Source organism: Micromesistius poutassou (assembly GCF_964030765.1).
Source record: "Micromesistius poutassou genome assembly, chromosome: 15".
Lineage (NCBI taxonomy): Eukaryota > Metazoa > Chordata > Actinopteri > Gadiformes > Gadidae > Micromesistius > Micromesistius poutassou.
This window is the reverse complement of record NC_140285.1, coordinates 17,988,487-17,999,359: the sequence shown is the minus strand read 5'-3', so window position 1 is coordinate 17,999,359 and position 10,873 is coordinate 17,988,487. Positions and strand designations below refer to the sequence as shown.

At 50.1% G+C, this 10,873-nt stretch overlaps 2 protein-coding genes across 2 annotated transcripts in view; one reads left to right on the top strand and one right to left on the bottom strand.

The window, feature by feature from the left end:
* Positions 1–4,318, top strand: part of LOC311360176 (nck-associated protein 5-like) — a 40,616-nt gene extending 36,298 nt beyond the window's left edge. The window contains exon 13 of the mRNA XM_084480267.1: positions 3,240–4,318. Coding sequence (XP_084336393.1) covers positions 3,240–3,503 — 264 coding nt within the window. The 3' untranslated portion in view covers positions 3,504–4,318. The remainder of the gene's footprint in view (positions 1–3,239) is intronic.
* A 127-nt stretch (positions 4,319–4,445) lies between these two features.
* Positions 4,446–10,481, bottom strand: tmbim6 (transmembrane BAX inhibitor motif containing 6). Its single transcript, XM_084479074.1, has 10 exons — positions 10,326–10,481; positions 9,241–9,337; positions 9,041–9,149; positions 8,439–8,559; positions 8,190–8,238; positions 7,579–7,676; positions 5,926–6,005; positions 5,749–5,849; positions 5,445–5,520; positions 4,446–5,352 (listed from the first exon to the last, which is right to left on the bottom strand). Exons 2-10 carry the CDS (start codon positions 9,294–9,296, stop codon positions 5,329–5,331), a joined length of 714 nt encoding a protein of 237 aa, XP_084335200.1. The 5' UTR covers positions 9,297–9,337; positions 10,326–10,481; the 3' UTR covers positions 4,446–5,328.
* Positions 10,482–10,873: the final 392 nt, after the last annotated feature.

Below are 10,873 nucleotides of genomic sequence, written 5' to 3'. Positions count from 1 at the left end.
GGGAGCAGAGGGTGGAGCTGAGGGGAGCAGAGGGTGGAGCTGAGTGGAGCAGAGGGGAGCAGAGGGTGGAGCTGAGGGTGGAGCTGAGCGAGATGCCTCGCCCTGACTGCTCCTGAGCCGCTGTCGCCCTGCGGGGCCGACTCCGCCGTCAGTGTGTGAATGTGTGATCTATCTATATCTATATATCTATATATATATCTACGTATATCTATATCTATCTATATCTATATATCTATATCTATATCTACGTATATCTATATCTATCTATATCTATCTATCTATATCTATATATCTATATATATATCTACGTATATCTATATCTATCTATATCTATCTATCTATATCTATATCTATATATATATATATATATATACGTATATCTATATCTATCTATCTATCTATATCTATATATCTATATATATATCTACGTATATCTATATCTAACTATATCTATCTATCTATATCTATATATCTATATATATCTACGTATATCTATATCTATCTATATCTATCTATCTATATCTATATATATATATCTACGTATATCTATATCTATCTATATCTATCTATATCTATATATCTATATCTATCTATATTTATATCTATATCTATCTATATATAGGTATATCTATATACCTATATCTATCTATATCTATATCTATATATCTATATCTATCTATATCTATATCTATATATCTATATATATATCTATATCTATCTATATCTATCTATCATGGTGTAAAGAGTCTCTCACTGTTGTTAATAACTGATGATGTTAACTGATGTTAATAATCCCCGTAATATGAGTCACCAGCGGGTCTATTGAGGGTTCCTCCTCTCCACGTGGTGAATGAGTGAGGGCCGTTCCTCCGTGGTGAATGAGTGAGGGCCGTTCCTCCTCCGTGGTGAATGAGTGAGGGCCGTTCCTCCGCGGTGAATGAGTGAGGGCCGTTCCTCCTCCACGTGGTGAATGAGTGAGGGCCGTTCCTCCGTGGTGAATGAGTGAGGGCCGTTCCTCCTCCTCCACCATGGTGAATGAGTGAGGGCCGTTCCTCCTCCTCCACCGTGGTGAATGAGTGAGGGCCGTTCCTCCGTGGTGAATGAGTGAGGGCCGTTCCTCCTCCACGTGGTGAATGAGTGAGGGCCGTTCCTCCGTGGTGAATGAGTGAGGGCCGTTCCTCCTCCACGTGGTGAATGAGTGAGGGCCGTTCCTCCTCCACGTGGTGAATGAGTGAGGGCCGTTCCTCCTCCTCCACCATGGTGAATGAGTGAGGGCCGTTCCTCCTCCACGTGGTGAATGAGTGAGGGCCGTTCCTCCTCCTCCACCGTGGTGAATGAGTGAGGGCCGTTCCTCCGTGGTGAATGAGTGAGGGCCGTTCCTCCTCCACGTGGTGAATGAGTGAGGGCCGTTCCTCCGTGGTGAATGAGTGAGGGCCGTTCCTCCTCCACGTGGTGAATGAGTGAGGGCCGTTCCTCCTCCACGTGGTGAATGAGTGAGGGCCGTTCCTCCTCCACGTGGTGAATGAGTGAGGGCCGTTCCTCTGTGGTGAATGAGTGAGGGCCGTTCCTCTGTGGTGAATGAGTGAGGGCCATTCCTCCTCCTCCACCGTGGTGAATGAGTGAGGGCCGTTCCTCCTCCACGTGGTGAATGAGTGAGGGCCGTTCCTCCGCGGTGAATGAGTGAGGGCCGTTCCTCCGTGGTGAATGAGTGAGGGCCGTTCCTCCGTGGTGAATGAGTGAGGGCCGTTCCTCCGTGGTGAATGAGTGAGGGCCGTTCCTCCTCCTCCACCGTGGTGAATGAGTGAGGGCCGTTCCTCCTCCACGTGGTGAATGAGTGAGGGCCGTTCCTCCTCCACGTGGTGAATGAGTGAGGGCCGTTCCTCCGTGGTGAATGAGTGAGGGCCGTTCCTCCTCCTCCACCGTGGTGAATGAGTGAGGGCTGTTCCTCCGTGGTGAATGAGTGAGGGCCGTTCCTCCTCCACGTGGTGAATGAGTGAGGGCCGTTCCTCCGTGGTGAATGAGTGAGGGCCGTTCCTCCTCCACGTGGTGAATGAGTGAGGGCCGTTCCTCCGTGGTGAATGAGTGAGGGCCGTTCCTCCTCCTCCACCATGGTGAATGAGTGAGGGCCGTTCCTCCTCCACGTGGTGAATGAGTGAGGGCCGTTCCTCCTCCGTGGTGAATGAGTGAGGGCCGTTCCTCCGCGGTGAATGAGTGAGGGCCGTTCCTCCGTGGTGAATGAGTGAGGGCCGTTCCTCTGTGGTGAATGAGTGAGGGCCGTTCCTCCTCCTCCACCGTGGTGAATGAGTGAGGGCCGTTCCTCCTCCACGTGGTGAATGAGTGAGGGCCGTTCCTCCTCCTCCACCGCGGTGAATGAGTGAGGGCCGTTCCTCCTCCGTGGTGAATGAGTGAGGGCCGTTCCTCCACCGTGGTGAATGAGTGAGGGCCGTTCCTCCGTGGTGAATGAGTGAGGGCCGTTCCTCCGTGGTGAATGAGTGAGGGCCGTTCCTCCGTGGTGAATGAGTGAGGGCCGTTCCTCCTCCGTGGTGAATGAGTGAGGGCCGTTCCTCCGTGGTGAATGAGTGAGGGCCGTTCCTCCGCGGTGAATGAGTGAGGGCCGTTCCACCGTGGTGAATGAGTGAGGGCCGTTCCTCCGTGGTGAATGAGTGAGGGCCGTTCCTCCGCGGTGAATGAGTGAGGGCCGTTCCTCCGCGGTGAATGAGTGAGGGCCGTTCCTCCTCCGTGGTGAATGAGTGAGGGCCGTTCCTCCGTGGTGAATGAGTGAGGGCCGTTCCTCCGTGGTGAATGAGTGAGGGCCGTTCCTCCTCCGTGGTGAATGAGTGAGGGCCGTTCCTCCGTGGTGAATGAGTGAGGGCCGTTCCTCCTCCGTGGTGAATGAGTGAGGGCCGTTCCTCCGTGGTGAATGAGTGAGGGCCGTTCCTCCTCCGTGGTGAATGAGTGAGGGCCGTTCCTCCGCGGTGAATGAGTGAGGGCCGTTCCTCCGCGGTGAATGAGTGAGGGCCGTTCCTCCTCCACGTGGTGAATGAGTGAGGGCCGTTCCTCCGCGGTGAATGAGTGAGGGCCGTTCCTCCGCGGTGAATGAGTGAGGGCCGTTCCTCCGCGGTGAATGAGTGAGGGCCGTTCCTCCTCCACGTGGTGAATGAGTGAGGGCCGTTCCTCCGTGGTGAATGAGTGAGGGCCGTTCCTCCGCGGTGAATGAGTGAGCTGTGGTTGTGTTCCAGGGCCTGAAGGAGGGGGGCCCGTCCTCCAGCCGGGGGGGCGTGGACCCGGGCAGCGTGCCCGTCCCCGTCCCGTCCGGTCTGGGCCGCCGGGGGAAGACTCGCACTCCCAGCATCCCCGAGATGAGCCGGGAGGCGGGGCTGGAGCTGCTGCGGGAGCGGCCAGAGGAGGCCATCTCCCCGAGCCGCCCCCAGGTCCTAGAGACCCCGGAGTCCCTGAGCGACTCGCTCTACGACAGCCTGTCGTCCTGCGGCAGCCAAGGGTGAAGGAGACACAGCGAGGACTCAGAGCTAACGGCTAGCGGGGAACCTCGGTGCCTCACGCAGGACAACGATGTGGGAGCCGTCTGCTGCACCACCAGGACTAACGGAACGTTAACGTCCTCCACACCGCGGCAGCTGGACGCATCTGCACCAGGTTGGGACAGATATCCCACCCAAACTGGCAACAGCCAGATTGGGTGGGAAATTTGGCCCAATCTGGCAACACTGGCTGGAAGATGAGACTTCTCCTCAGGATTTCTAATAAACGCGAAACCAAAAGCCACTCCAATAGAATAAGGTTGTTCACTTTTTTAATGATGCAGTTGAATACGGACACGTCAAAGTCATGTCAACGGGACAACGGAACGCAAAGGAACAATGATCACACACGTCCATTACTCGTTTAAAAGAAAAGCAGGAGGACCTCCTCCAAGCCTTCATTGTGTAGTTGTTGAAAGCGATGACGTTGATCATGTGTGTAGCCAACATACTCTACAGCATTTGTTGTATCGACTATGTACTTTATCTTACGTTACGTTTTTAACTTCACAAGTTCTGAAAATAGTGTTTTCTTATTCAGCTTCTTAAATAATGAATGTCTGTGATTCTTAATTGCTAAACTCATGCATTATTAGTCAGATTAGTCAGAATGTATGTGCTTTAAATCATACTTTTTAAAAAGGTAATATATACCAGCAATAATATCATAGGAAAAAGAAATGGCTACAATATTCAACGAATATGTATTATTTATTTATTTGAAATGTACATTTCCCTCAGTTGATCTATGTGAACCGTAGTCTTAGATCCTGTTCAGTCTGTCCATCCCCTCACTAGAGAACATGTACCCGCTGAGCTTTTTTCTACTCTACAATTAAAACATTTTTGATTTAATCTGGATTGTGATTATGACCCACACATTACAAAACACAACACACCCAAGAGTTGAGTTGATCACATTCAACAAATTTATTTGAGCAAATGTATCAAATTATTTGATTTTCAATAGTACATCAATAAAATAAATTCTTCACAGTATACAAACGTTCAAAATATTGTAAATGTTAACATCACATTTGGCAAACAAATTTCTAAAGAACATGTACTTCATTGAGGTTTTTTTTAGACACATTTACATAAAGGAACAATCTGAATGACTGGCTTGTCCGCAGGAAAAATATGGACAGATGGCCATATCTGTCCCTACAGCAGCCAACAGCCAGAACCACCGAGACTTCCAACTGGGGGAATTAGCAAAAATGGGTGGATATTATTACAATTAGGCTTTGCTATTGTGGCTCTCCAAATATTAGACCACAAACAAAATGTGGGGAGATAGTTGTAATCAACCTTTAGGTGGTATGTGAATATACCACGGACTCCATGACTCCACCTCAAAAGATTTAACGTGGAGGGGAGGGTGGCCACTAAATAGATTGATCAAATTACAAATAACTTCAAATAAAACAATGATCAGATCTCAGAAGCTCAAGTTACCTACTCAATGAGTCTTTTATAGTTACTTTATGCCCCTTATTATGAAAGTGTGTGTAGGTTTAGTGACACTTCTGGGAGCCTCTGTGGGACAACGGCCCCCTCTACAGGCCAAGCGGGATCACTGCAGCATTAGTAATCTTCACAAGCAAGAAAGAACTAGCGTTCATTTACCACAAACTTACATTCAAACCTTATTGTAAGTCCAAAACCTAATTAAAGTTCAGCATTATAAGACCACATGGGAGTTAATTCAAGAAGTGAAGACAGAAAGTGAAAGCACCACCAGCGTAATGTGTGGAGTCTCAGATCCTGTGAAGCTCTAGAGCCGCCTCTACTTCTTCTCCTTCTTCTTGTCCTGGTCAGAGAGGAACAGTATACAGTCAGCCACCTTACTATTAGGACTGTACCTTAGTGCTACAGAGGCCCTTTCACAGATCAATACTGTACCTTCTCATTCATAGCGAGGAGGACCATCAGTTTCCTGAAGATTGTGACAAAGTCGAGGAACAAGTCCACGCAATGCCTTCAAAGCAACAGAAGATACCAGCATTAGTTCAAAGGTTATCGTATTTAAACAAGCAAGACTTGAGTTTCTTCATAGGGATTTGCACCGCCAAGAGGAAAGTACGTCATGTAGCCAGTGCTGAACCAACCGGTTTCTGCACCACAGAAGGAATATCTCCTCCTCAGAGATCATTTGAATGAAGAACTACTTTCTGCTTTCATTTCTATGTAACCAGGCAGCGCTCACCAGATGTAGTCCTTGTCTCCATTCTCTGCCTTCTCAATGATGAGCTGAGTGTCGAACAGGACGAATCCACACATGATGATCAGCCCCAGGTACATGTGGGCCTGCAGAAGAGAAGGAGCAGGTTAAGGTCAGACCCTATTCTGAAGTCAGGCCCAACAAAGCCCCGTCCAACGTTACCTTGAACAGCAAGGCAGAACCCAGGAACATGTTCATGACCGACATGAGGAACAGGACCGACAGCCCGGACATCAGAGTACCTGGAGAACAACACGGGTCATAAAGAGACTTAAGACACAATGAGCTTCACTGGTCTCATCATAAAGAGACTTAAGACACAATGAGCTTCACTGGTCTCATCATAAAGAGACTTAAGGCACAATGAGCTTCACTGGTCTCATCATAAAGAGACTTAAGACACAATGAGCTTCACTGGTCTCATCATAAAGAGACTTAAGGCACAATGAGCTTCACTGGTCTCATCATAAAGAGACTTAAGACACAATGAGCTTCACTGGTCTCATCATAAAGAGACTTAAGGCACAATGAGCTTCACTGGTCTCATCATAAAGAGACTTAAGACACAATGAGCTTCACTGGTCTCATCATAAAGAGACTTAAGACACAATGAGCTTCACTGGTCTCATCATAAAGAGACTTAAGGCACAATGAGCTTCACTGGTCTCATCATAAAGAGACTTAAGACACAATGAGCTTCACTGGTCTCATCATAAAGAGACTTAAGGCACAATGAGCTTCACTGGTCTCATCATAAAGAGACTTAAGACACAATGAGCTTCACTGGTCTCATCATAAAGAGACTTAAGACACAATGAGCTTCACTGGTCTCATCATAAAGAGACTTAAGACACAATGAGCTTCACTGGTCTCATCATAAAGAGACTTAAGGCACAATGAGCTTCACTGGTCTCATCATAAAGAGACTTAAGACACAATGAGCTTCACTGGTCTCATCATAAAGAGACTTAAGACACAATGAGCTTCACTGGTCTCATCATAAAGAGACTTAAGGCACAATGAGCTTCACTGGTCTCATCATAAAGAGACTTAAGACACAATGAGCTTCACTGGTCTCATCATAAAGAGACTTAAGGCACAATGAGCTTCACTGGTCTCATCATAAAGAGACTTAAGACACAATGAGCTTCACTGGTCTCATCATAAAGAGACTTAAGGCACAATGAGCTTCACTGGTCTCATCATAAAGAGACTTAAGACACAATGAGCTTCACTGGTCTCATCATAAAGAGACTTAAGACACAATGAGCTTCACTGGTCTCATCATAAAGAGACTTAAGGCACAATGAGCTTCACTGGTCTCATCATAAAGAGACTTAAGACACAATGAGCTTCACTGGTCTCATCATAAAGAGACTTAAGACACAATGAGCTTCACTGGTCTCATCATAGAGACTTAAAAGGGAAATCCGTTGTAAAATGGATCTGGGATGTTTAGTATGATAACAAGTTTGCACGTTTGTTGGGGAGCAAAAGAACGCCTATAGACACATTCTTAAAAGGTGTCATGACATGCCACACAGGTGTGGTGTGATTAGCATCATAAAGAGGTTATTATGGGAAATAAAATAAAATAAAATAAAAAGCGCAATGACTGCGCGTCTATTGTTGTCATACTAAAACGAAACAGCGAAGCGCTGATTCGTTTTAGTGTCGTTCCTTTCCCAGGGCTCGAGTTTCGCCTCCATCAACGTTACCGTATGACAACAATAGACGCGCAGTCATTGCGCTTTTTATTTTACTACTACTACTTTTAATACTGTCGGTGGAAAAGCGGCGTAAGAGTTCACGTACCTCCGAGGAAGAGATAGCTCCTCCTCTTTGCATAGAGCGCACTGAGCGTGAAGCACAGGAAGATCATGGAGGTCCCCAGGAACGCCGTCACGATGATGCTGAGGGCGGACAGCACACAAAGGTTAGGCTCTGACCCCGGGGACCCCCAGGACCCCCAGGACCCCGGACGCTGCTCCAGTCACAGCAGAGTCTTCTGATGACCAACACAGCTTCAGCTGACTGGTGGACATTAACATGGACTGAAGTCCACAGCCCACCAAGGCTTCTGCAGCTGAACAGGACAAGAGGCACCCCCTGGCCCTGGGGCCTACCCAGTGTTACCCCCTGGCCCTGGGGCCTACCCAGTGTTACCCCCTGGCCCTGGGGCCTACCCAGTGTTACCCCCTGGCCCTGGGGCCTACCCAGTGTTACCCCCTGGCCCTGGGGCCTACCCAGTGTTACCCCCTGGCCCTGGGGCCTACCCAGTGTTACCCCCTGGCCCTGGGGCCTACCCAGTGTTACCCCCTGGCCCTGGGGCCTACCCAGTGTTACCCCCTGGCCCTGGGGCCTACCCAGTGTTACCCCCTGGCCCTGGGGCCTACCCAGTGTTACCCCCTGGCCCTGGGGCCTACCTCGGATTGATGGCGATGACAAAGTCCATGGCGGGGCCAAGGCCGACACCTGGAGGGAGAAGACAAGACATGAAGCACCACCTACACCCAGAACCCACCTGGGGACCTACCACACTCAGCCTAACCCTATATATGCTCATGGGCATCAACATATTAAAAAACTAGAAGGCACAGTGGACCAAAAACTTAAATCGACCATGATAAACAATGGAGAAGATCCTGATTGGTCCAAACCAAGCAGACGTTTACCTGTGAAGAAGGCAAAGCCGGCCAGGATGGCCAGTCTCTTCTTCTCCGTGTCAGAGTTGTGTGGAGTCATGGCCAGCCAGAACATCATCCCCAGAGAGCCCAGCAGAGACAGCACGCCGCCCTGCAGCGCACACAGCACAGCACACAGCACAGCGCGCCGTGAGACGCTGGTGGGCCCAGGGCTACAGGACCAGTATCAAGGCCACTCTGAGCTCTATGAAACGTGGCCACTGGATGTCTACATTATGGCAACAACATCCACCGCAGGGTTTCCACTTCTATTTCAAATGAACTAGTCCCACAATGCATCAGCTTTGTGTGTTCATCAGTCACAGTCTCAGTGTGAGTGCCCTGTGACCAGGTGAGTGACCAGGTGAGTGTCCACCCAGATGATAGATAAGCCTACCAGTGGACTGGAGCCACTGATAGGCTTATCTATCCCTCTTACATCACACAGCAGGGAAGATATGGAAATGGTTTGTAACGGCTCATCACACCCGGTGGTGCAATAGGAGTCCTTTCAGTTGAGTAGAGACGCAGGTTGACAGCCAAACACTGTTCCAGTGGAGGCATTGAGGAGAGCGATAAGGTGGTCCCCGTACCTGGAAGAGACGAGTGACCACATGGACATAGGACCCCGCTGCAGCCACAAACATGCATACTGCCAGGCTGGAGTAGACGTTCTTCAGGTGCACCTGGGTGGAGTGGGATCTGGAAGAGGAGAAAGCAACACGGTGGACATTAAAGGCCTCTGCAGCGGTCCACTGGTAACACCATCGTGGGGCAGAGGCTTCCTTCTCACATTTGGGATAGTTTGAAGAGGGCGTCAAAGTTGATGTTTCGATCAAACACGTTCATCGTGGCTCCCGAGACGTTTGGCGATGCAGACCGTAAACCTTCTGTGGACAGAGTAAAACACGACAAACACTGGTTAGCGCTAGATAATGTGTCAAGGAACGACTGTCACTAGATAACTCCACAGCACAGAGACCAGAGCACACAGAACAATGAGGCATTGTGGCCGTCAGCACCCCCCATAGGCCTCCACCTCGCTGAGCACAGAGCCACTGATCCAGGGTGAGCACAGAGCACAGAGCCACTGATCCAGGGTGAGCACAGAGCCACTGATCCAGGGTGAGCACAGAGCACAGAGCCACTGATCCAGGGTGAGCTGAGCACAGAGCAGCAGCCCTACGAGGACTGCTGAAGCCCGCTGCTCTGGCTGTTGATTCAGGCCTTCTGATAGCGGACCACGACTGACATGTTAGCCCCCAGTTAGCACTACCTAGCCCCCAGTTAGCACTACCTAGCCCCCAGTTAGCACTACCTAGCCCTCGGTTAGCACTACCTAGCCCCCAGTTAGCACTACCTAGCCCTCGGTTAGCACTACCTAGCCCTCGGTTAGCACTACCTAGCCCTCGGTTAGCACTACCTAGCCCTCGGTTAGCACTACCTAGCCCTCGGTTAGCACTACCTAGCCCTCGGTTAGCACTACCTAGCCCTCGGTTAGCACTACCTAGCCCTCGGTTAGCACTACCTAGCCCTCGGTTAGCACTACCTAGCCCTCGGTTAGCACTACCTAGCCCTCGGTTAGCACTACCTAGCCCTCGGTTAGCACTACCTAGCCCCCAGTTAGCACTACCTAGCCCCCAGTTAGCACTACCTAGCCCTCGGTTAGCACTACCTAGCCCTCGGTTAGCACTACCTAGCCCCCAGTTAGCACTCGGTTAGCTCGCTCGTTGTAGCTGATTACGCCTAGCATGCTAGCAGTCAGCGCTAGCTGAACGTTGGTCCGCGGTACGTCCTGCTCCTCCTCCGCCATGAGGCGGGAGGGGGCCGGGGCGGCCGTGAGGAGCCGCGGGCGGACCGCGGAGGGCCTCGGCTCACCTTTCCGTCTCTCCGCCGCTCGTCTTCTTCCTGCTGGCTGTTTTGTTTTCGACGTGTCACTCAGCGCCTCGTCGCTGACGTCACCACCGCGGCCCCGCCCACCGCCTGATCGGAGTCTGGTCACGTGACTCGCGCTGCAGCCAGTGTTACCAGATCGGGCAGGAAATCTGACCCAATCTGGCAACACTGGCAGCTTAACGTACGTATGTGCTATTATCTAATAACATGGCGCCATGGGCCATTGTTAAATAGAATAATGGCTCCTGCAGTGCCAAAGAATACTGGCATGGGTAATTGTCAACGTTTTACAAGGAAAATGGCACTGCCGTCAACGTAATTTCATCCCCGAGTACACCTAAAATGGCTTCCACCGCGCAGCGCTGTGATTGGTTGAAGAGCCTCACGGAGGCGCTGTGATGTGATTGGTTGAAGACCCTCATGACGGCGAAGGGGTGTGAATATTAATGCCCTCATTGTTTACTTCAACCGACTTCAATCTGAAACATTGACCGGAGCGCAGTTATGTATGGAAAACTAACAAATTACAT

Bases quoted from the DNA above. Each gene is read 5' to 3' on its own strand.
- tmbim6 (XM_084479074.1), bottom strand. From the start codon at position 9,296: ATGAACGTGTTTGATCGAAACATCAACTTTGACGCCCTCTTCAAACTA. The intron at 9,150-9,240 runs GTGAGAAGGAAG...CTCCTCTTCCAG, and splicing joins CTCTTCAAACTATCCCAAAT to ATCCCACTCCACCCAGGTGC. The intron at 6,006-7,578 runs GTACGTGAACTC...GTTGTTCTCCAG, and splicing joins GAGCTATCTCTTCCTCGGAG to GTACTCTGATGTCCGGGCTG.